The following is a 23,199-nucleotide window of genomic DNA, read 5'->3' on the forward strand; positions in this document are numbered from 1 at the left end:
GTTGCAGAGAGACATAGATAAGCTGCAGAGCTGGGCTGAGAGGTGGCAAATGGAGTTCAATGCAGACAAGTGTGAGGTGACGCACTTTGGTAGGAGTAACTGGAAGGCAAAGTACTGGGCTAATGGTAAGATTCTTGGTAGTGTAGATGAGCAGAGAGATCTCGGTGTCCATGTACACAGATCCTTGAAAGTTACCACCCAGGTTGACAGGGCTGTTCAGAAGGCATACAGTGTTTTAGCTTTTATTAATAGAGGGATCAAGTTCCGGAACCATGAGGTTATGCTGCAGCTGTACAAAACTCTGGTGCGGCCACACTTGGAGTATTGTTCTGGTCACCACATTATAAGAAGAATGTGGAAGCTTTGGAAAGAGTGCAGAGGAGATTTACTAGGATGTTGCCTGGTATGGAGGGAAGGTCTTATGGGGAAAGGCTGAGGGACTTGAGGCTGTTTTTGTTAGAGAGAAGGTTGAGAGGTGACTTAATTGAGACATATAAAATAATCAGCGGGTTAGATAGGATGGATAGGGAGAGACTTTTTCCTAGGATGGTGATGGCGAGCATGAGGGGGCATAGCTTTAAATTGAGGGGTGAAAGATATAGAACAGATGTCAGAGGTGGTTTCTTTACTCAGAGAGTAGTAAGGGAATGGAACGCTTTGCCTGCAGCAGTAGTAGATTCGCCAACTTTAGGTACATTTAAGTCGTCATTGGACAAGCATATGGATGTACATGGAATAGTGTAGGTTAGATGGGCTTGAGATCGGTATGACAGGTCAGCACAACATCGAGGGCCGAAGGGCCTATACTGTGCTGTAATGTTCCATGTTCTTTGTTCTAAAAAGACCTATCCTGACTGACCTCTCCCTATAACTCAGGCCTACTAGTCCTGGCAATATTCTGGTAAATTTTCTTTGCACACTTCCCAGTTTAACCATGCCTTTCCTATAACAGGGTGACCAAAACTGAACTCATTCTGAGGAGGGGTAACCGGACCCAAAATGTTAACTCTGGTTTTTAATTCACAGATGCTGCCAGACGTGCCGAGCATTTCCAGCAACTTCTTTTTTTTATCCCGCCTCTTATACTCAATGCCTCGACCGACGAAGGCCAGCATGCTAAATGCCTTCTTCACCACCTGTGACACTGCTTTCAACGAATTATGTATTTGTATTTCTAGGTCCCTCTGTTCCACAACACTCCTCAGGACCTTACCATTTACTATATAATTCCAACCTTGGTTTGACGTTCCAAAATGCAACATCTCATACTTATCTATATTGCATCACATTTGCCAATCCTCAACCCACTTCCCCATCTGACCAAGATCCCTCTGTCGTTTTTGATACCCTTCTTCACTATCAATGAGACCTTCTAATTTTGTATCATCTGCAAACTTACTAATCGTGCCTTGTACATTCATATCCAAATCATTTACGTAAATAGCCAATAACAAAGGTCCCAACACAGACCCTTGTGGCACACCACTAGTCGCAGGCCTCCAGTCCAAGAAACAACCTTGTATGTTAACAATGATTCATATTGTTAATTTATAATCTGCCTTCTCCATTTTGTGACTTCTACTGAAGCTAGAAATTTATTCAGAGATGATGGGAACTGCAGATGCTGGGGAATCCAAGATAACAAAGTGTGGAGCTGGATGAACACAGCAGGCCAAGCAGCATCAGAGGAGCACAAAAGGTGACGTTTCGAGCCTAGATCCTTCATCAGAAAAGGGGGATAGGGAGAGGATTCTGAAGTAAATAGGGAGACGGGGGAGGTGGACTGAAAATGGATTGAGGAGAAAATAAGAGGAGAGGAGTGTATAGATGGGGAGGTAGGGAGGGGATAGGTCAGTCCGGGAGGACGGACAGATTAAGGGGGTGGGATGAGGTTAGTAGGTGGGAAATGGAGGTGCGGCTTGAGGTGGGAGGAGGGGATAGGAGAGAGGAAGAACAGGTGAGGCAGGCGGGGACGAGCTGGGCTGGTTTTGGGATGCGGTGGGGGGAGGGGAGATTTTGAAGCTGGTGAAATCCACATTGATACAATTGGGCTGCAGGGTTCCCAAGCAGAATATAAGTTGCTGTTTCTGCAACCTATGGGTGGCATTATTGTGGCACTGCAGGAGGCCCAGGATGGACATGTTGTCTAAGGAATGGGAGGGGGAGTTGAAATGGTTCGTGTCTGGGAGGTGCAGTTGCTTATTGCGAACCGAGCAGAGGTGTTCTGCAAAGTGGTCGCCAAGCCTCCGCTTGGTTTCCCCAATGTAGAGGAAGCCACACCGTCTACAGCGTACCACATCTTGGGCCTCCTGCAGTGCCATAATGATGCCACCCGTAGGCTGCAGGAACAGCAACTCATATTACGCTTGGGAACCCTGCAGCCCAATGGTATCAATGTGGATTTCACCAGCTTCAAAATCTCCTCTCTCCCCACTGCATCCCAAAACCAGCCCAGCTCATCCCGGCCTGCCTAACCTGTTCTTCCTCTCACCTATTCCCTCCTCCCACCTCAAGCCGCACCTCCATTTCCTACCTACTAACCTCATCATGCCACCTTGCCCTGTCCATCCTCCCCGGACTGATTTATCCCCTCCCTACCTCCCCACCCATACTCTCCTCTCCACCTATCTTCTCCTCTATCCATCTTCAGTCCACCTCCTCCTCTCTCCCTATTTATTTCAGAATCCTCTCCCCATCCCCTTTTTCTGATGAAGGGTCTAGGCCCGAAACGTCAGCTTTTGTGCTCCTAAGATGCTGCTTGGCCTGCTGTGTTCATCCAGCCCCACACTTTGTTATCTTAGAAATTTATTCAGTTCTGTTTTAAATGATTGCAGTGAATGTACACTCAGCAGTTTGACAGTTTGTTACTTAGGCCAATTAATCTCTGTGAAAGTAAGAACCACCTGACTTCTGACATAGCTCTCTCTATGAACACTTTATACATGATGATATCTGGTTCGATGCAACTTAAATTTATATGTACGCAATCTTGTCTCCTCTGAAATTTAAATATCTCTGTTAGATAGCCATGGTATTTAGGCATTTCTGTAATGAATGCAATTAATTTTTTAAGTCTTTCTGGTTTTAGGGTGGGTTTCATTCTAACAGCACTCCTGTAGTCTTTTTCAAAGGCCCCTTTTTCACCCACTATAATAGACAATCAGCCAAGACAGAGTATTCCGAATTAAAGCTTACTAAACTTCATATTAGGTCTTTTATTTATCATTTCTTGCAAAAAGAACAGTACTGTGCAAAAATGCCTCAAGTGCTCATCGTGCATTAAGACAAAAGTGATCTTTCTGTGAACCCACCAAGCTCCTTTCATTCTGGTTTAAATTTGTCACCTATTTTGATTTTATTGCCCTAATGTATAACTACAGCTTTATATTTAAGTAAGTTTGCAATTGTCCTCCACTTTTAGAGTCATAGTCATAGAGTCATAGAGTTGTACAGCACAGAAACAGACCCTTTGGTCCATCTAGTCCATGCTGAGCAGATATCCTAAATCGATCTAGTTCCATTTGCTAGCATTTTGCCCATATTGGTCTAAGCCATTCCCATTCATGTACCCATCAAGATGCCTGTTAAATGTTGAAATTGTATAAGCTTCCACCACCTCCTCTGGCAGCTCATTCCATACACGTACAACCCTCTGCATGAATATGTTGCCCCTTAGTTCCCTTTTATATCTTTCCCCTCTTATCTGAAACCTATGCCGTCTAGGTTTGGGACTTCCTTATCCTGGGAAAAAGACCTTGGTTATTCATCCTTTCCATGCCCTTCATGATTTTATAAATGTCTACAAGGTCACCCATCACCCTCCGACACTCCAGGGAAAAAAGCTTCAGCCTATTCGGCCTCTTCCTTAGTTCAAACCCTCCAACCATCAATTTTATGATTATACATTTATTCCAAAAATTTGATCAATTAGATTACCACAGTTAGATATCTTTTCTTAACTTTTACTGTTTAAAGTAACTTACCATCTAATGAACACAATGCATCCTCAACAATTCATTGTACCTATTGAATATTAACTCATTATCTTTTGCTTTAGGCAGGATTTCCTCCTGGAGTGGTGAACATTGTACCAGGATATGGATGCACTGCAGGAGCAACTATGACCAGTCATATGGACATAGATAAAGTAGCTTTCACTGGTTCTACTGAGGTACTCTGAACTGAACATGATTCTTTTGCAAAACTGTGTAGACCTCAAACCAATTTAGAGGGCTTTTCTGAGATTATGTTAGTAATTATTGCTTGTGTCAAATCATATATTTCAAGAGAAATGTATCTATCTTTGAAGGCTCTGATGTTGAAAATTGTTTGTGCTAATACACCTCAGTACATTCACCATAGGATAAATGTTTCACTCATTTCTATAAATTAAAACAGCATTCCAAACTTTAAACGTTAAATCCCAGCAGACAAATGTGAAGCTACTCAGCTAATTGTTAAAGAAGCCACATTCTGTTTGGAAAGCTTCAAATACAATTCCCACCAATGTTATTAGAGAATGGGACTTACAGCAACTGAAATTCTGTGAAGTTCTTTCATCTCCTGTAAATACAGTGGATAATCTGAGAATCAATCCAACTATCTCAAGTTATCTGTAGACTCACTTCTGTCGTTCCGAATTCGGCTACTAGGGATTGAACCAGGATCACATATATTAATATTAAACAGTGCACTCTGTTTTTGTTGTGCTTGCAATACCATACACACTGGTCAGATGAACTTGTAGTTTATCTCTGTGTGGGTATATTGTAGCAAGAATCATTTCTGCTATAACAGGAAAATAGGTGATATGTTTATGGAAGCATGTGGTGTTTTCATGGTCCTATAGGAAAACAATGTACTGAATACTTCGACTTTTTGGCAAAGTGTTTTTGGTGACTGGACTGTCATGGCCCATGTCAATATTTCTTTTCACTCTTCCTCTCACTGATTTATGATTGGTCCCTTCAATGCCTGTCTTATGGAATCAGGAGAAGAAGAGTAAGAAGGATTTGTTGCCACTGTGACCTTGCTATGCTCAGGCCACTAGGGCCATATTTAAACCACAACTACTCACCACTTTCGATGCTGCAAGCTAGGAAGTAACCCTCACACTATGGCATTCCTACATTATCCCAAAGAAATTGGCCCAGAAAAGGAAGTGGATCCCCACATTGTGAACAGTGATCTTAAGGAGCTAGTGGTAGAGAGGTGAACCAACTTCTTTCCTGCTGACTGTAAAAGGAGACCACATCACCAGATTCAACTAGAGATAGTAGGAACTGCAGATGCTGAAGAATCTGAGATAACAAGGTGTAGAGCTGGATGAACATAGCAGGCCAAGCAGCATCAGAGGAGCAGGAAAGCTGATGTTTCATGTCTAGACCCTCATTATACCAGATTCAACTAGATTGGATTGAGATAGATTGCAGAGTTAGTGCTGTATCCCAGGTTAAATGCAGTGCCTGGCAGTACAAGGAGAAAGGGAATTATCTTCTGTGCAACACAAGGGTAAGTGCCATTATTTTTTATTTGCTAACTTGTACACAGTGCCATCGATTATTTTAACTGTGCCAGCACATACAACTGTCACCAAGGCACAAGTTACACTATCACATGCATCACGTCTGATCAATGGCTCTCAGGCACCTCAGCATCCTAAATAACCAACACTTCCTGTACTCTATATTTCCTATTCCCTCGTTTAGAACACGTCACCATTGCTCCTACTCCCACATCACCATTGATGTGTTTACCATCCACTTCCAGCATCCTCAATCTTGGTTTTTGCCTCATCGCAGGAAAAGTTCTTATAACTAGGCCAAGAGGCTGAAGATAAGCATGGGATTTGCATTGGAACAGGATGTTCCAGCTGGAGTTTGTCCACTTCACTTGTTTTTCCTCTTCTTTTCTTCTCTTTTCTCTTTTTCTTAGTGTTTTTTTTACTTCTCTCCTGGCTTCTGAGGATTCCCAGCCTCTAGTAATGAATCCTGGTTTCTGGCAATGACTCCCAGCCTTCAGCGACACTTCCAGGTCTCTGACAACTCCCGGCCTCCCAGTATGGAGCAGCTGCTTCCCGGCATGGCGCAGTGACTGCCTGGATTGGTGTGTCAATTGCCCGGAATGGCGACCTCCTGGCCAGGCATAGCGGTCTCCCCACCTTTAGAAATGGCCTTCCAGGGCAGCCTCTCAGCCCAGAATGGTGCCCTCTTGGCCCAGTGTGACAGTCTGAAGTGATCTCCCAGCTTCATGATCTTCAAGGTGAAGCCCGGCGTGATTTGGAGCCAGGGCCCTGTGCAGACTGGAGGCTAGGTGCCAACATGATCTGTTGTTGTGAACTTTTATTTCTGCACTACTGAACATTTTATTTCTCTATTGTCTAAGATCTTGTAACTGAAAAAGCTGTACCTAGTTATAAGAACTTTTCCTGCGATGAGGCAAAAACCAAGATTGAGGATGCTGGAAGAGGATGGTAAACACATCAATGGTGATGTGGGAGTAGGAGCAATGGTGACGTGTTCTAAACGAGGGAATAGGAAATATAGAGTACAGGAAGTGTTGGCTATTTAGATACCTAGATACCTAAGATAGCGCTGTAACTGGCAATGTATAGCGTTTTCACTAAACGTATTGAGTGTATGTGAAATAAAGCTGTTTCAATTCACTTAAGGTAGTTCACCTATATGTGGAGAAGATGGTTGTCTTGGCTGGTGGAGGATTTGACTACTCCTATAGGGACACACACTCTATGTGTAACCTCCTAATGAGCTTCCTTGTGCTATGCTCTGCTACTTTCTCATTAATGGGGGTGCTAACTCATTCATAGCCTGCTCAAACTTCTATCCCTTTACAATTTGAATGTCTAGCCACATCCAGTTAACGTCCCCGAAGAAGAGGCCAACGTGGGAAGTCCTGGCTCTACCTCCACCTCTGAAGGGGGAGTCACTGAACCAACAGAGGACGAACTGTCCAGGCTTTCACCTGTACCCTTCACAAACACAGAGACTTTCATCTCTGCGGATTCTCTAACAAGATTAGACTGAGGAGCACAATCTGGTGAATAATCCACTAAGGCATCTCCATAGATATTGCAGAAGAAGTGCTGCAGATCACTGGGAATTAGAGGACTGCTAGGGACCAGGTACTGCTTATCCCCAAGCAGATGATGAGCCCATGGTCATAGCTATGAATCACATAATCAAAGTTTACAGACAAGCATGGAAGTAGCAGTTGGATTTGTCAGAGGCAGTTGGCCAACAGGAACAAAGGAGCCTATTAAAATTAACGGTTCCACACTAGCTCTCACCTGCACCCATCTGGCTACTATCATGAAGAGCCAGGTCCAGCACGCTCAGTGTCTGCTTGTACACTGACCTGTACTCCATCACGTCAGTCAAAGGTGTTAAGTATCTAGGTGCCCCTTTCTCTCAGAGAGACAGGACGGTGCCAGCAGGGAGCATGAACTGCAAAAGTCTCCCAGAAGCTTCCTTTCGTGGCTATCAATCTCCACTCTAAATTCTGCAGAAGTCTAAGTTGAGGAGGGGGAAATCAGCATTTGATTCACTTTTAATCACTTTGAGCAGGCTTGGGCCCAGAGATTAAAGAAGTTCTAATGGCCAAGTATTACTCATCTGTCAAAAGCAACCAACTCCTTGACTGTGGATAGTCTCAAATATCAACCTGGACTGCAGCCAAAGCGTTGCACTTTAATGGAGACAACACTGAGGATACAAGCAGTGTGCAGGGAGTGGTAGGCCCTGCCCTGCCTAAGTCATCCATACTTACACTCACCTTATATCTCAGGATTGCTCCCAACATGCAGCCTATGCTGAGAGTCAAGCACAGAGAAACTCAGGAGCAAAAACATAATTGCTGGAAAAACTCACCAGGTCTGGTAGCATCTGTGGGGAGAGAAACAAAGTTAACGTATTGAATCTGACGACTCTTCACGACTGAAAGATGTTGAAAAATATGTTCTGAATACATACTTTTGTCAGAGGCAGAGGAGTTGTTGATAGTGGAGAAAGAGAAAAAAAGGGAGGTAAGATGAGTGTAAATTAAGGTGTGAACTAGCAGGAATGGGTTCTCTTTACTAAGAACAAAGTAAACAAGACACAATCAAGACTAGAGTGCTCAGGGGGTGGGGGAGCAGGAGAAGAAGAGAATGTAAGAAAAATGGATAATGGACTAAGTGTGATCAGCTTCAGAAGTTATTGAATTTGATGTTGAAATCTCAAGATGTAAAATATTTAAGCAGAAAAGAGGTGTTTGGCCTTGAGCTTGCATTGTGCTTTCTTGGAACATTGCAACAGGCCCAGTACAGAAACACTAGCATGAGAGCAAGGTGTTTTATTGGAGTGGTCGGTCACTGGGAGGTCTGTGCCATTCTGTGGACAGAACAGACATGTTGTGCAAAGCAGTCATTTGTCTGCATTTCCTCTTGCCAACATACAGATGACATTGTGAGCAGTGAATGGAATAGACTAGATTGAATGAAATACTAGTGAAATACAGCTTCACCTGGAAGACGTGTTTGTGACTTTGGAATGTGAGGAGGCAAGAGGGGAATGGAAAGTTTCATGGCAAGGTGCTATCATGTGTGGGTGGCCTGATGGCTCATTGGTCAGCACAGCTGCATCACATTGCTAGGGTTCAATTCCAATCTCAGGTGACTATCTGCTTGGAGTTTGCACAATCTCCCTGTGTCTACGTGGATTCCCTCCAGGTGCTCTGGTTCCCTCCCACAGTCCAAAGACGTGCAGGTTAGGTGAAATTGCCCTGTAATGTCCAGGGATGTGTAGGCTAGATAGATTAGCCATAGGAAATGCAGGGTTACGTCAATGGGTGGGTCTGGGTGGGATGCCCTTCAGAGGGTCAGTGTGGACTCGATGTAATATAACTATAAGATCAGAGCCTGGAGTCTGTAGGACTACCATATAAAACAGAGTGTTACATTTCTGCCAAATAAAGTGTTACTTTGAAGTTTAAACCTGAAGAATGTTCTTGACCTTGCCTTCTCCTTGACCAGTCTGTCTTGAACCCAAACTCATATTGTGGTATCTTTTCTATGATAAAAGAGGTGTCAATAGAACATCTCATCTGGATGTAGAACCTCCAAGAGTGCATTGCCCCCTCAACCCTGATGTCGAGTATCATTATCGATTTAGTGGGCTTTGAGTCTGGAATCGCGAGTGAGGAATGAAAATGCTGCCAATTGATAGACAGCTGACATTCTAATGCAGGAAGAAATTTCATGGACTCGTGAGAGCAGCTTTGTCAAGAACAAACTGGTTGTGCGATAAATGCCAGTGAAGTTTACATACCATAGAGGAATAAAACATAAGACTTCTCCTTACATCTTTCTGACTCTGTCCAGAGACCTACAATACCTCTATTTTAGCTGTACCAAGCCAAATCTTCCCTCTCTGTTTCTAATGCTTTTTCTTTGATCATAATGGAATACTACACTGCACCAGCTTCTACTTGGACTCACAACTGATTCTCCAGCTGACAACACTTGCTGTTTTTTCCCTTGGTATATGCCAAATTGTCTACTACAACTTCAAAACCCATCAGAAGTGTATATTGCTAACTCACTATCTTCTTTTTGCAGAAGTTGGCGTATCACTTAAGGGAAAGTTGAAGATCAAGAGAAAGAGAACAAGAGAACTTGAAACAAATGGAAGATATCACAATTGAATTTGTTGGCAGAAAAACAGCATGCAATATTACAAATGGCAAGGCCACTTCGAAAATTTTTTATGAAGGGTCCAGACCCGAAACATCAGCTTTCCTGCTGCTCTGATGCTGCCTGGCCTGCTCTGTTCATCCAACTGTACACTTTGTTATCTCTGATTCTCCAGCATCAGCAGTTCCTACTATCTCACAGTAACATGAGGACAAGCACAGAACATAGAACATAGAACAATACAGCGCAGAAGAAGCCCTTCGGCCCTCAATGTTGCACCATCCTGTGAACTAAACTAAGCTCCTCCCCCTACACTATCCCAACAACCAAAGGTTCAATAAGGCAGCATATCACCACTTTCTCAAGACAATTGTGGATGCCCAGTAAAAGCTGATTTCATCAGCGATACCTACATCTGTGAAGAAAGCAAAAAAAGTAGCTAGGGTTTGGAAAGCTCACGAATATGGTGGAGTAAAATTCATTGCAGGCTTGAGAGAAGAGGTGGAAAAATAAAACTAACTGAGGTTTTATTGCAGAGATTCAGTGGAGGGATTGTGCTGCATCATTCAAATAGATTTCATGCTTCTGTGAAATACTTATAGCACAGTATAAAGGTAAGCTTAATGAATTTAAATACTATATTGACATTTCTTATTACCATTTTTACTCAGGTTGGTAAACTAATACAAGAAGCAGCAGGCAAGAGTAATCTAAAGAGAGTAACACTGGAACTTGGAGGGAAGAATCCAAACATCATATTTGCTGATGCAGATTGTTAGTATTAAAAGTTATTTCTATACATAAATTTCATTTTCATCAGATATTTAATTGTTTTCGGCACTGATATTTGGGTGTTTTTGGCAAGGTTTTATGTACTTTCCAAACATGGATTTCTAAAGAAGTTGGTTGTGGGCCTTCTGTGAATTTTGCCACAGAACTGCGAAAAGATCAACAATACATGGTCACGGCAGAATGATGTGTGACTTCAAGGGAAAATTGTCACTGATTGCTCCATTACTTTGGTGCTTTTGCCATTCTTGGTGGCAGAGGTCATGAATTACTGGCAAAATTGTGTTTTTACATACTCAATAAAGTTCATGCTCTAAATAGTCATTTTTGTGACGTAGGGAAGCCCATTAAGACCAGTTGCAAGAGCACCAATTAAATTAACCCATTTATCCTGGATTATGAAAACCAATGTCGTTGAAGGCAAGACAGAAATAATCACAACATTTTTGTTGGCGACATTCATTGTTTATCACTATAAATTAATATGGTACAGGCTATCTTTTATTTGCAAGCACAGGCCTAGTTATTGTCTAGTTCTGACTATAAGCTGAAAAATACTGTGTCACCTTTTTCCTTTTGCAGGTTTAGGCTGTTCATATATATGTTTGAAATTTAGTTTTCAATGTCAGATGCATTAGAGTAGACTTGAATTTCACTACTGGACAGCATTCACACACTACTATTCTGCACGCTGTCAAATGATCAGGCAAATGTAAAATGGGTAGGAGGCAATGCTGAGATTATTATCTGCTGATGAAAGATTTTACTACTTATGATGTTAATTTTAATTAGACTAGAATGAGTATTGATCAAATGACTGCAGATTTCATTCTATTGTCAAAGAATTTGACAAAAATGCTTAAAATTTATTTTAAAAATTGCTGTCTTGCCCATTATCATAATCATAAAGCTGGTTCTAAAAAAACACCTGTCTAAATTCCATCGTTTACAAATATGGACACAGTTAGCACAATGCTCTTCAGTTCATTGACATGAATACAGCATAAAACCTCTTAATTCAGAAGTCCAGTTGTAAATGATGAACTGTGGCCTAAATTCATGATTCATTAACTAGAAAGTGATCATTGCACCTTTTTGCCTGAGTCTGTTCTCCATTTGCTGCCGCTCCTGGTAAGACATTCAGTAGTACACCAAGTAGTATGCAAAATATGTGAAGATCCCACTTATGTGGAGTAAAAACAGAGGCAAAATCTCGTAAATCCAAAAACTGGTACAACACCAACAGAATGCATCATTAAAATTACCTCAGGGAGCAAACGCTGGTGATAAAACTGCCAAAATAAAAGGTGCACTTTGCCAAGTCAACTATGTGACTAAATGTGTGGCCCATTTAATGAATTACTCGCATTCCAATCATAGTCAGATGCCAACAATATGATTTCCTTGGGTCCGATGGCTCCCAAGCTGCTGCTGATTGCTGTGAAGCTAATACTCCTCAGACATCTGGCAGTGAGAAGGTTCTGACTTGAGGTACTTTATTGCAGCAATTATACTGACCTTTCTGAGAGTATGTCAAAGAAAATAGTGGGGAGTCAATCATGTCAACACTATCATCGTACACATTTGATACTCCCTAGCATTTCCATCCTCTGTTAATAGAGGAACAAATGAGAACTGATAAATTTGATTTTAAAAAAGCTGATTAATGGGGCTAGTCTACAGAAAACTACTCCACTATCTATGAAAGCCAGAATATCCATTCGTGTCTGAAGTGATGTTAAGTGATCAGCAACACATTAGATTTAGCTTACTTTGTAATCGGTTCCACAACCTATTATTTCAAATGATTGGATACTAATTGTTAATAACATAGAGTCATAGAGATGTGAAACATGGAAACAGATTCTTTGGTCCAACTTGTCCATGCCAACCAAATGTCCTAAATTAATGTAGTCCCATTTGCCAACATTTGGACCAAATCCCACTAAGTCCTTCCCATTCATATAGCCATCCAGATGCCTTTTAAATATTGTGATTGCACCAGCCTGGACCACTTCCTCAGACAGCTCATTCCATACACACATTGTCCTCTGTGTGAAAAAGTTGCCCCTCAGATCCCTTTTAAATCTTTCCCCTCTCACCTTAAACCTATGCCCTTTGGCTTTGGACACCACCTACCCTGGAAAAAAGACCTTGGCTGTTCGCCTTATCCATGTGCCTCAAGATTTTATAAACTTCTAAAAGGTTGCCCTTCAGCCTCCAACGCTGCAGGGAAAATAGACCTAGCCTATTCAGTCCCTACCTATGGCTCAAATCCTCCAACCCTGGCAACATCCTTGTAAATAATTTCTGAACACTTTCAAGTTTCGCACATCTTTCCTAAAGCTGGAAGAACAGAAGTAAACACAGTATTCCAATAGTGGCCTGGCCAATGTCCTGTACAGCCACGACATGGCCTCCCAATTCCTATACTCAATGCACTGACCAATAAAGGCAATCGTACCAAACGCCTTCTTCACAATCCTATCTACCTGCAACTCCAAGGTCTGTTTGTTTGGCATCACTCCCCAGACTTTACCATTAAGTGTGAATGTCCTGCCTGTATTTGCCTTTCCAAAATGTAGCACCTCATATTTGTGTAAATTAAACTCCATCTGCCACTCCTCTGCCCATTGACCCATCTAATCAAGGTCCTGTTTTATTTGAGATAACCTTTATAGCTGTCCACTACACCACCAATTTTGGTGTCACCTACATACTTACTAACCATACCTCCTACATTCACATCCCAATCGTTGATGTAAATATAACTTCACACATATTTTTTCCAAAGTATAAATGGTCATAAAGTGTGCTCATCAATTTCTAATGAATGTATCTCATAAATGTAACATGTATTGTATATCCACTGACTTTTATGAGCATGCAATATGCTTCTTAAAAAAATCCAATAACAGTATTTAGAATAATTAACCTCATATGTAAATGCCAGATTTGAACTCTCGAATAAATTATACTGTTGTACATTTTCCAAAATGATCCCCAAAATTTCAAATATGAATGCAACTCATGTTTTGCAGTGGACTTTGCTGTCGAACAAGCCCATCATGGCCTCTTCTTCCATCAAGGACAGTGCTGTTTAGCAGGATCCAGAATATTTGTAGAAGAACCGGTCTACAAGGAATTTGTCTGCAAGAGCATTTCGCTAGCACAGAAGCATGTTATTGGAAATCCCCTACATGAAGCAGTTACCCATGGGCCGCAGGTATCAGAGAAAAGGTGTTATATGGAATGCTTAGAATAATTAAAGAATTAACATAATATTTTAATCTGTGAGAAGAAAGCTCATAAGTGACCACATTCTGAGACATGATACTGTTTTAGTTAAGCTTGTCCATCTTAGCCATCGCTTTATGCATGCTTTTTCCTTTTTATGTGTAAAAACTAACAATGCTGTTGTAGTCTGCCACATTTATTGGGTCTATTGCCATCTGTTCTGATAGTTTCCTTAATATAATGAGAATTATGAATTGCAGGGGATAAAAATTGCAGGTAAGAGGAATATTGGATGGGTTAACACAGACCAGGTAAGGACAATAGCTTTTCCCTCCCTAACTAACATTAGTGAACTATAAGAAGTAACAAGGTGTAGAGCTGGAAGAACATGGCAGGCCAAGCAGCATCAGAGGAGCAGGAAAGCTGATGTTGTGGGTCTGATAAATTTCAAATCTGAAACATCAGCTTTCCTGCTCCTCTGATGCCACCTGGCCTGATCTGTTCCTCCAGCTCCACACTGTGTTATCTCTGACTCCATTATCGGCATTATCTCATATTGGATAGTTTCCTTAAAACTAAGAATTAACATAATTGATGTGTGCAAAATTACAATGGGTGTAGATACAGTAGACAGGAAAGAGCAATTTCCCCAAGTGGAGAAGTCTATTTCATATACACTTTTAACATGATTGGTGTAAGGAATTCGGTTTAATGAGAAAAAAGACTTTCAAGCAAGAGGAAGGTAGATGTCAGGAATTACGGTTCAGTGGAGTCAGAACTCATTTAAAAGGTACCTTCATCGGATCTCCAAGTGTTTTAACCTACAGGGCTAGGGACAAAGTAGAATTAGAATGGGTGGCTAAATTTTTTTAAAAGGTTTCTAAATTTTGACTTTTGTTTGAATGCACAGGCATGTTAGTCAGAATGGTTTCTTTCCATGTCTATGGTTTTACAAGTCTATTAGATCACAAGAACATATGAGAAGGTAAAATATGCAAAGGTCATTCAGCTTATCAATCCATGTCTGTTCACACTTTTAGAAACAATATTACAGGATTACAGTCCTGGCAGAAAAGCTCATTAACTAGAAGATAAACCAAGTAACAAGTTTAACATGAATTATGTTATAATGTGCATGAATATGTAGGAGTCACAGTAGATCATTAAAGATTGATCAACTTTCTTGTGAATATACTTTAGAGTATTTTAAATATAATGTTTGAAATGTATAAAGTCATGGTTGGATTATTGGGCCACATTAATGATAACTTGTAAGGCCATTTAACCTTGAATTATATTGGAGAAAGGTCAAAAATTGAGCCTTGCCATTAATTGCCTTTACCGTTTCTTTCCAAATGGAACTGGTTACTGTATTTTCAGTTTCTTATCCTGTGGTTGCATTGCCCTTCCAGTGCCTAATATTTAGACAAAATCATATGTAAAGTTTGAAACTGTTTCCGTCTGGTTTCTTTTTAAATCAAGAATTGAAATTATCACACACATACATTGTTTGAAGAGTAGAACTCTTCTCTGATGAAGGGTCCAGGCCCGAAACGTCAGTTTTTGTGCTCCTGAGATGTTGCTTGGCCTGCTGTGCTCATCCAGCTCCACACTTTGTTATCTTGGATTCTCCAGCATCTGCAGTTCCCATTATCATTGTTTGAAGAGTAGGTCAGCTTTAAATACAGCAGCTCTACCCTTACTTCATCTGTCACATAAAATGTCAAAACCTCCCCTTATGAGGAGGTAATTGTCAGTAGGACTGTTTGTTTCTAGACTTGTCAACTGTTCAAAACTATCCTGGAGCCTTCAAGAGTTACAAATAACTTTTGAAACACGGCCGGGACAAAACCCAGAGCAAAATCATAGGAGCGTTAAAAATACGTTTTTCTTTCATCTTCCTTTAGTGCTCATTTTAGTAATTAAATACATGATACTTCCAGACATATGGCTAAGAAAAGTTGTAAATCCTATTGGCCCTGTCCAGCAATATTTAATTTTTCTGAATTTGCACATTGCTAGAATAAGACACATTTTGTTGAAGCTTGACACTTTCCATTGTCAGGATAATTTGCAAGAATAACAATGTAAAGGGAAACAATAATTTTTATATCGTATAAGCACAGTGTACTGATTGATTGATTAGCAAATGGATTCCAATTATTCAAGATATTACCATGGAGAATGCATTAGTTATAACTATCCTGCTTGAAAGACAAAGGAGCCAGATTACACCAATGAACCATATTTAATTTGGACCTTTTAAAAGCAGCATAGAAAGAAAGAAATGTGGATTAGTAGCAGCGAAGATCCAAAGTCGCCCTCTCCCTGTTTATCTTTTCAACAAGAACTCACTGAAATATCCTTGGATTTTGCTACTGCTGCAAAAACAAGTCAACCAGTAAACAAATGTGGCCTCAGGGTAAAATCTCACACCTCAAAGTTTTAAAGGACTTTTAAACTGCATAGCCTTTTATTTCCTAGCCAGGACTCCCCTTTTAAAAATTTATATCTGCTTGTCTATGTCTTTGGTATTGTGGTTTTCTTTATTCCTCAGTGTAAGTAAGCAATAAAAACTCAATTTCTTTTCTTTCAGAAAACCTTCTAATGGCTCCTGACTTTTACAAAACAATGTTTTAATTAATGTGAGATAGCTGCACGCTGAAAAGAAATTTGTTGTGATCGACCAACAGTGGGTTACAAAGAGGAGTGTTGAATTATCTCCCTCATCTGGTTGTAAAAAATTCAGGAGCTCAATTTTGTTACTTTCTGTTTGGCAAACAGCTGAACAGGAATTTGAGAGAATAAGTTGTTCCTACAAACACTATTTAAAAAATGGCAGCACTTTTTTTGTCTATTGTATTAAAAGTGCTACTATGTCCATATTTACTGTTAACGCTTTCAGAGAGAAATAAGCTAAAGTCATTGTCTTTGGAAAAATAAGTTAAAAGGGACAGACAAACACTTAGGGGTGGCATACTGCCCAAAAGCCAGGAGAAAGGAAAACTTGCAAAATGGATGATGAAATGTCTAAAAGTAGAAACAGAGCTTAGGAATACACAAAACTACAGCAGCAGAAACTTGTAATGGAATTCTAACAGAAAAAAAGAGGAAAGAGAAATCTAGGAATTGAAAAAGAAAGAATTCCAGAAAAGGGAAATAAAAACAGGAGCTCCAATTGAGAAAGAAAAATTAAGACGGCTCCACTGAAGGAAATACAATATGAACAGACTTAAGGGCTGAAATATTCAAGTTTGTCCATTTAGTTCCAAGTTTTGGTGAGGAGGAGGAAGAGAGAAGTTAGCAGAGCAGTTCAAATGGCCAGTCCAACAATGGACAATGATGTTAAAAAGCAAATTGACAAGGAAATCTCCAAAAAATTACTCTCTACTACCTGAGGAGAATTCTATACAGCAGCAAAAGAGACTATTTTAAACTTGTGCCAGTTAATGTCATAAAGGCAAAAATGCCGTATTCTTAAGAAACAGCTCAACCAGATACACCTGGAATTTGAAAGGCTGAAGTAACTTACTTTTGGCCAATGGGTGTGAACGTTCAAAGTTGAGGTCACTTATGAAAACCTTAGTGCTGAAATTATCCTCGAGGATTAAAACCTCAACATCATGTCCAATGCAGTCACATGTATGGGAGCAGTGGTTAGCAGGGCACAGCCAGATCACAGTTCAGGCTGATAACTATAAGTGAACAGACAGATTCAAAAACTGAGTGAAGGTGAGGTCTCGAAGCTATCACAGAGCAAAGAGAGATAGGGATTAGATGAAGACTCTTGTGACAAGTTGTGGAGAATGGAAAGCCAAGTGAAGAATATAGAATTTTCCCGATCATTAAAAGAAAGGACCTGAACAGGAGGCATGTGGTAAAATGCACCAAATGCTTTGGGAAATAATATGTTTCCCATTACTGCAAGTTACAAAACCAGTGTTTGTAGAATTATTGGTGGCCAGTATCTGCTCCGATATCACTGTTGACCAAGAAAGCTTTCAGAAGTTTGTATAAAAAGGGAAAAAAATGACCATTAACTATTTTAGACAGCATGGGAGAGAGAAATCAGCATTCTGTAAGACACTGAATGTTTGCAGACTTTGATGGTGATGATGAAGTAAAGATTTTCCAACTGAAATTAAGTCTAATTGCACAGTGCTGATAAAAGCACTTGTAGGGACAAGTGTGGAGTTACGACATGTCACAGTTTATTTAGAGAGTGAACTTGTTATTGCAGGTCTAGTAACAGTGAGAGTAATCACTAGGATTGTCAATACCAGGGTAAATGTTTTTCTGAAGCAATTTGGCTGGCAGTGAACTATTACGTTTAAATATAAAAAGACAGTCCAGAGAGATTATAACAGTGTGGAGCTGGAGGAATGCAGCAAGTCAGGCAGCATCAGAGGAGTAGGAAAGTTGATGTAGTGGGTCAGGACCCTTCTTCAGCTGCCTGACCTGTAATGTTTCTCCAGCTCCACAGTATGTTGACTCTGACTCCAGCAACTGCAGTTCTTGCTATCTTCAGAGATATTAGATGGTCCAAAAAAAGTCAACAGGAAGTGAGCAGCAAGGCTGGAAATTGAAACAGCTTTGAAAGCTCCACAGGGGGAAATAAAACCGGTAAGATTTGGAGTGGCTCAAGAAGAGTTGCCTGAATAAAATCAACAGTAAGATGCAAAGAGGCTAGGAGCCAAAACGTTCAGAAATCTCATAGGGCGCAGTAGAACCCAGTTTTGGGAGATTCAGAAAGGGCCAGTTGAGAAGAGGCAGCAAAGCCAGAAACTGAGATTTGGAATCCATATAGTGAGCAATATAATCCTTGAGATTTGAGGTGGTTCATTAAGGGTGATTCATATTAAGAGAGCTGAGATCCAGCCAGGATGTTGGAAAGGTTCAGGACAGAATTCAAAATGAGTTAAACAAGCCAATTGCCATTTTAAAAAAAGTAAGAAAGGCCTGTGAACATGACAGGGCAGAACAAAAGAGTTGGCAAATTTAAAAAGGACTCCAAAATTTCAAGGACACACCACGTGAAAGTGAAGATGAAGTCACTTTTAGTGAAGGAACTGTGGGGATACAGCAGAAGTTCACCGTCCAGCTGATGGCAACCTAGTGGAGGCCATCAAGACCACACCCTTAAGTAAAACACAAAGTTACCCACTGGTGGGTCTGAGGGACAATATTAAGTTTCATAACTAATCCAGTACAATTGGTTTGATGTAAAGTTGAATGAGATCAAGGTGCAGGATGTAAGCTCAGACGTCCTGCTGGATGAAAATTACCTGCCACCAAGCTCATAAATATCAAATTTGTATAAATGCCTGAATGTGGTACATGACTTATAGAAGTGGGCTGTGAAGTATCAGAAGGCCAACATGGCCCAAGGAACAAGTCCGGCTACTAGCCCCAAAGTAGCTTTTGAACTTAATTTAGGATGACAAGAATGAATGTGGAAAGTACACATGTCATCGCAACACTTTCACTGTAATTTCATACTGACCTTGTAATGGAACGCTCACTATAAACAAAAAGAAGAAATATTATGCCTGTTTGTTGATCTTGCTGGAGAGGTGTCATGATAGTGATAAAACTTCCGTCACCTAGGTTTAATACCTGGCACCTATATGGACTTTTGAAAGGAAGAAATGTAGACCTAAAATTATTCAGCAATCACCTGACCACCCATACGTAAGTTCAGGAAACAGATGTTGAATAAATGAAATCACCTTAACTGAAATTACCATCTATCTAAATGCATTAAAACTAGTCAACTGAGTCAGGTATCAAAAAGCTCAGATTTTGTGTTTAATTTACACTTACATGAAATCTGTACACATTCGATATGAAAGGATAGCCCACAACTATCCAGCTTAGAAAGGGAATGGAGCCAGAATTGGGAATACATGAATCATCTTTCAGTGGATGCCTGGAAAGACAAATAAATGGCCTGTTAACAGCAAGGACTGAAGTACCCTTCCCAACGTTAGTCATCTAGACAATTAACCAGTCAAGAGAGTGCAAGTATATTACATATTACAAAATCAACTCTGCGATTAAACATTGCCATTTGCTGTAACATAATCTAATTGCAATATCACTTTATTTCCCATTGTTTGATTTAGGGTACAGGTTTTGTACCTATTCCATCTATTTAGCAAGGTAAAAGTGGCTGCTCTGGACCTCAAGGCAGCATAAAACCCTACCAAACTGGAATTAGAGAGAAAATGCTCCACTGTTTGAGATCATTCCTAATACAAAAGAAGTTGGTTGTATTGGTTGGACATCAATGACCTCAATCCCAGGACACATCACTGCAGGAGTTCCTCAGGGTAGTTTCCCAAGCCCAACCATCTTCAACAACTTCATCAATGACCTTCCAACCATCATAAGGTAAGAAGAGATATTCATGGATGACTACACAATGCCATTCGTGACTGCTCAGGTACTGAAGCAGTCTCTGTTCGTTGGCAACAAGACCTGGACAATATCTAAGATTGTGATGATATAACAAATGCTAGGCATTGACCATTTCCTACAAGAGAGAATATAGCCATTTCCCTTCAAGTTCAATAGCCTTACCATTTCTGATTCATCCATTCTGAGAAACCATTGATCAGAAGCTGAACTGGACCAGCCATACAAAAACTGTGGCTACAACAGCAATCAGAGAATAGAAAGTCTTCAGGAAGTAACTCACCACCTATGTCCTCAAAGCCAGGGCTATGATGGAATATGCTGTACTTGCCCAGATGGGCGCAGCTTTAGCAACACTCAAGAAGCTTGATGTCAGCCTCGACAAAACAACCAACTTGACTGGCATCCCAACAGTTCCTTCGAAATTCACTTCCTTTAACATTGATGCACAGTAACAGCAGTGTGTACCATCTTCAAGGTACACATCAGAATCCAAGAAACCTCCTTTCAGAGCAACTTCCAAACCCAGGACTTCTACTGTGTGGAAGAATTAGGGCAGAGGAATCATTGGAGTATCACTTGCAAACCTCCAAATCACACCATCCTGACCTGGAACTGTGCCATGTTTCCTTCACTGTTTCTGTGTCAAAATGCTGTAACTCTTTCTAGTCTTTACACCCAGGAATGCAACGGTTTGAGAACGCAGCTCACCACCTCCTCTGATGAAGGCTCTAGGCCCGAAACGTCAGCTTTTGTGCTCCTGAGATGCTGCTTGGCCTGCTGTGTTCATCCAGCTTCACACTTTGTTATCTTGGATTCTCCAGCATCTGCAGTTCCCATTATCTCTGATCACCACCGCCTTCTCTGGACAATAAATACCAGCTATGCCAGCGAGGCACACATCCCATGAACAAATGTAAAGGCAAGCTGTACCCTGCCCATTCTTTCTGTTAATATCATAACATCACAACATTGACTGACTGTGTCAAAGAAATGTGCAGTTAACTGTGGGAGTGGATATGTGTGTTTAAATATGACACAATAGCAAATGGTCACCTCAGCATTGCATTGTTATCAAGCAACCAGTGACTACAGGTACATTGTCTTCCCAAGACATTGATTTACAGGAAGTCTACTGTACTATCATTTTCTTTGAGACAATAAGTAATGTCATAGCCTAAAGACATAAGAACAGATTTGAAGAGATACTATAGCAAAAGATATGTATCACTATAATTACAACAAAACATGTTTGACCTTGAAATTAAAGCAGAGGCTAATAACTCACTAATAACTAAACAATCAAAAATTAACTTGCAAAAAGCTAGAACTCCAAAATAAATCCCCAAAATAATAAAGACACTCAAAGCTAAAGCAGTCTCTGAAGGGAGAAAATAGGGTTGATTAAAAAAGGCAGTGGGGAGGCATCATGAATTGCCAGTCCTCAGTGGTGGAAGGGCCCAGCAGCTCATTGCAAACAACAGGCTGAAATGCTTGATTCCATCTTCAGCCAGAAGTGCTAAGTGGGTGATCCATCTCAGCCTTCTCCTGAGGTCCCCAGCATCACAGGTGCCAGTGTTCAGTCATTTCAGTTTATTGTGCACAGTGTTAAGTAATGGCTGGGTACACTGGATTCTGAAAGAATTTTGGCCCTGACAACATCTTGGCAACAATACTAAAAACTTGTTTTCCGTAACTAGCTATATTTTTAGCCAAGCTGCTCCAGTATAGTTATAACATTGACATTTAACTGACTAAGTGGAAAATTCCTCAGGTATCTCCTCTGCAAAAATCAGCACTAATTCCGTGCAATAATTCCATTCATCATACCCTCATTTAATTGAAATAAGTAGTGTATTTACAAGAAGCCGGATATTCTGTGCCTATGGTTTCACCTCTTGATTTCCCAGAAGTGTTTCAGTCACCTGCAAGACATAAGTCAAAGTCTAATGAAATACTGTCACCTAAATTAACACAACTACAAGAAGCTCAATGCCAACCAAAGAAAGGAAGTTTTCAAGATTGGCAGCTCATCCAGCACCTTAAACATTCACACCCTCCACTACCATTCCATTGTTGCTGTAATATGTGCTATTTATAAGTTGCACTACAGAACCTGTAGCACCTTCCAATTTTATGACTTCTGTCATCTGGAAGAACAAGAGAAACAAATACATGGAAATACCATCATTTGTAAGAGCTCATCCAAATCACAAGCTGTCCAGACTTTGAAGTGTATGACTATTCCCTTCCAGTTTCTTTTCTTCTTATTCATTTACAGAATGAGGCTGTCACTGCCCAGGTCAGCATTTATTGCCCAGAGAATTGTTTATGAGTCAATCACATTGTTATGGTCTGGGGTTGCATGTAGGCCAGGCCAGATAAGTATGGCAGTTTCCTTCTCTACTGGATTTAGTTGATGGATCAAAACCTTGAAACTGTCTACTTAATAGCAACATGGGTATCCCTGCAGTGTATGGTTCATAGGTGTCTCACGACCATCTTACAAACCTATGAACATATAAACTAGGAGCAGTAGTAGACCATTCAGCCCCTTGAATCTGATTTGTTACTTAATACAACATGGTAGATCTGTTTGTGTTTAAACCATTTTATTTAACAGTGTTTTATCTACCTACCACTAGTAATGCTTGATTTCCCTGCCTGACAACAATCTACCCACATCTCTCATAAAAATATTCAATGACCCAACCTTCATTGCCTTCTGAGGCATGATCCAATATCATACAACCCTCTGACAGAAATGGGTTTCTCCTTATCTCTGTCCTAAAAAGGTGATGTCTGTTTTTAAAACAATGGTCTGTGGTTCTGGACTGACTCATAACAGGAAACATCCTTCCCACATCTGCCTTGTCAAGACCATTCCAGATTGGTGCACTTTAATCAAGAAGTCTCAGTCTTCTGAACTCCAGCAGAAAGAAACTTACCCTGTCCAACCTAATCACAGAAGACAACCTGCTCATTCCAGGCATCAAGAGAGCAAAACTGCTTTGAACTGCCTCTAATACATTTACATCCTCCCTTAAATAGAGACCAAAACGGCACAT

General features: G+C 40.6%; 1 protein-coding gene across 4 annotated transcripts in view; it reads left to right on the forward strand.

The window, feature by feature from the left end:
* Positions 1-23,199, forward strand: part of LOC125450800 (aldehyde dehydrogenase 1A1-like) — an 83,511-nt gene that overhangs the window by 38,622 nt on the left and 21,690 nt on the right. For all 4 annotated transcript variants that reach the window (XM_048526996.2, XM_059644660.1, XM_048526995.2 and 1 more), the window contains 3 exons: positions 4,058-4,171; positions 10,360-10,462; positions 13,519-13,703. In XM_048526996.2, the coding sequence (XP_048382953.1) occupies positions 4,058-4,171; positions 10,360-10,462; positions 13,519-13,703 (402 nt within the window). The remainder of the gene's footprint in view (positions 1-4,057; positions 4,172-10,359; positions 10,463-13,518; positions 13,704-23,199) is intronic.

Source organism: Stegostoma tigrinum, chromosome 3, assembly GCF_030684315.1.
Source record: "Stegostoma tigrinum isolate sSteTig4 chromosome 3, sSteTig4.hap1, whole genome shotgun sequence".
NCBI lineage: Eukaryota > Metazoa > Chordata > Chondrichthyes > Orectolobiformes > Stegostomatidae > Stegostoma > Stegostoma tigrinum.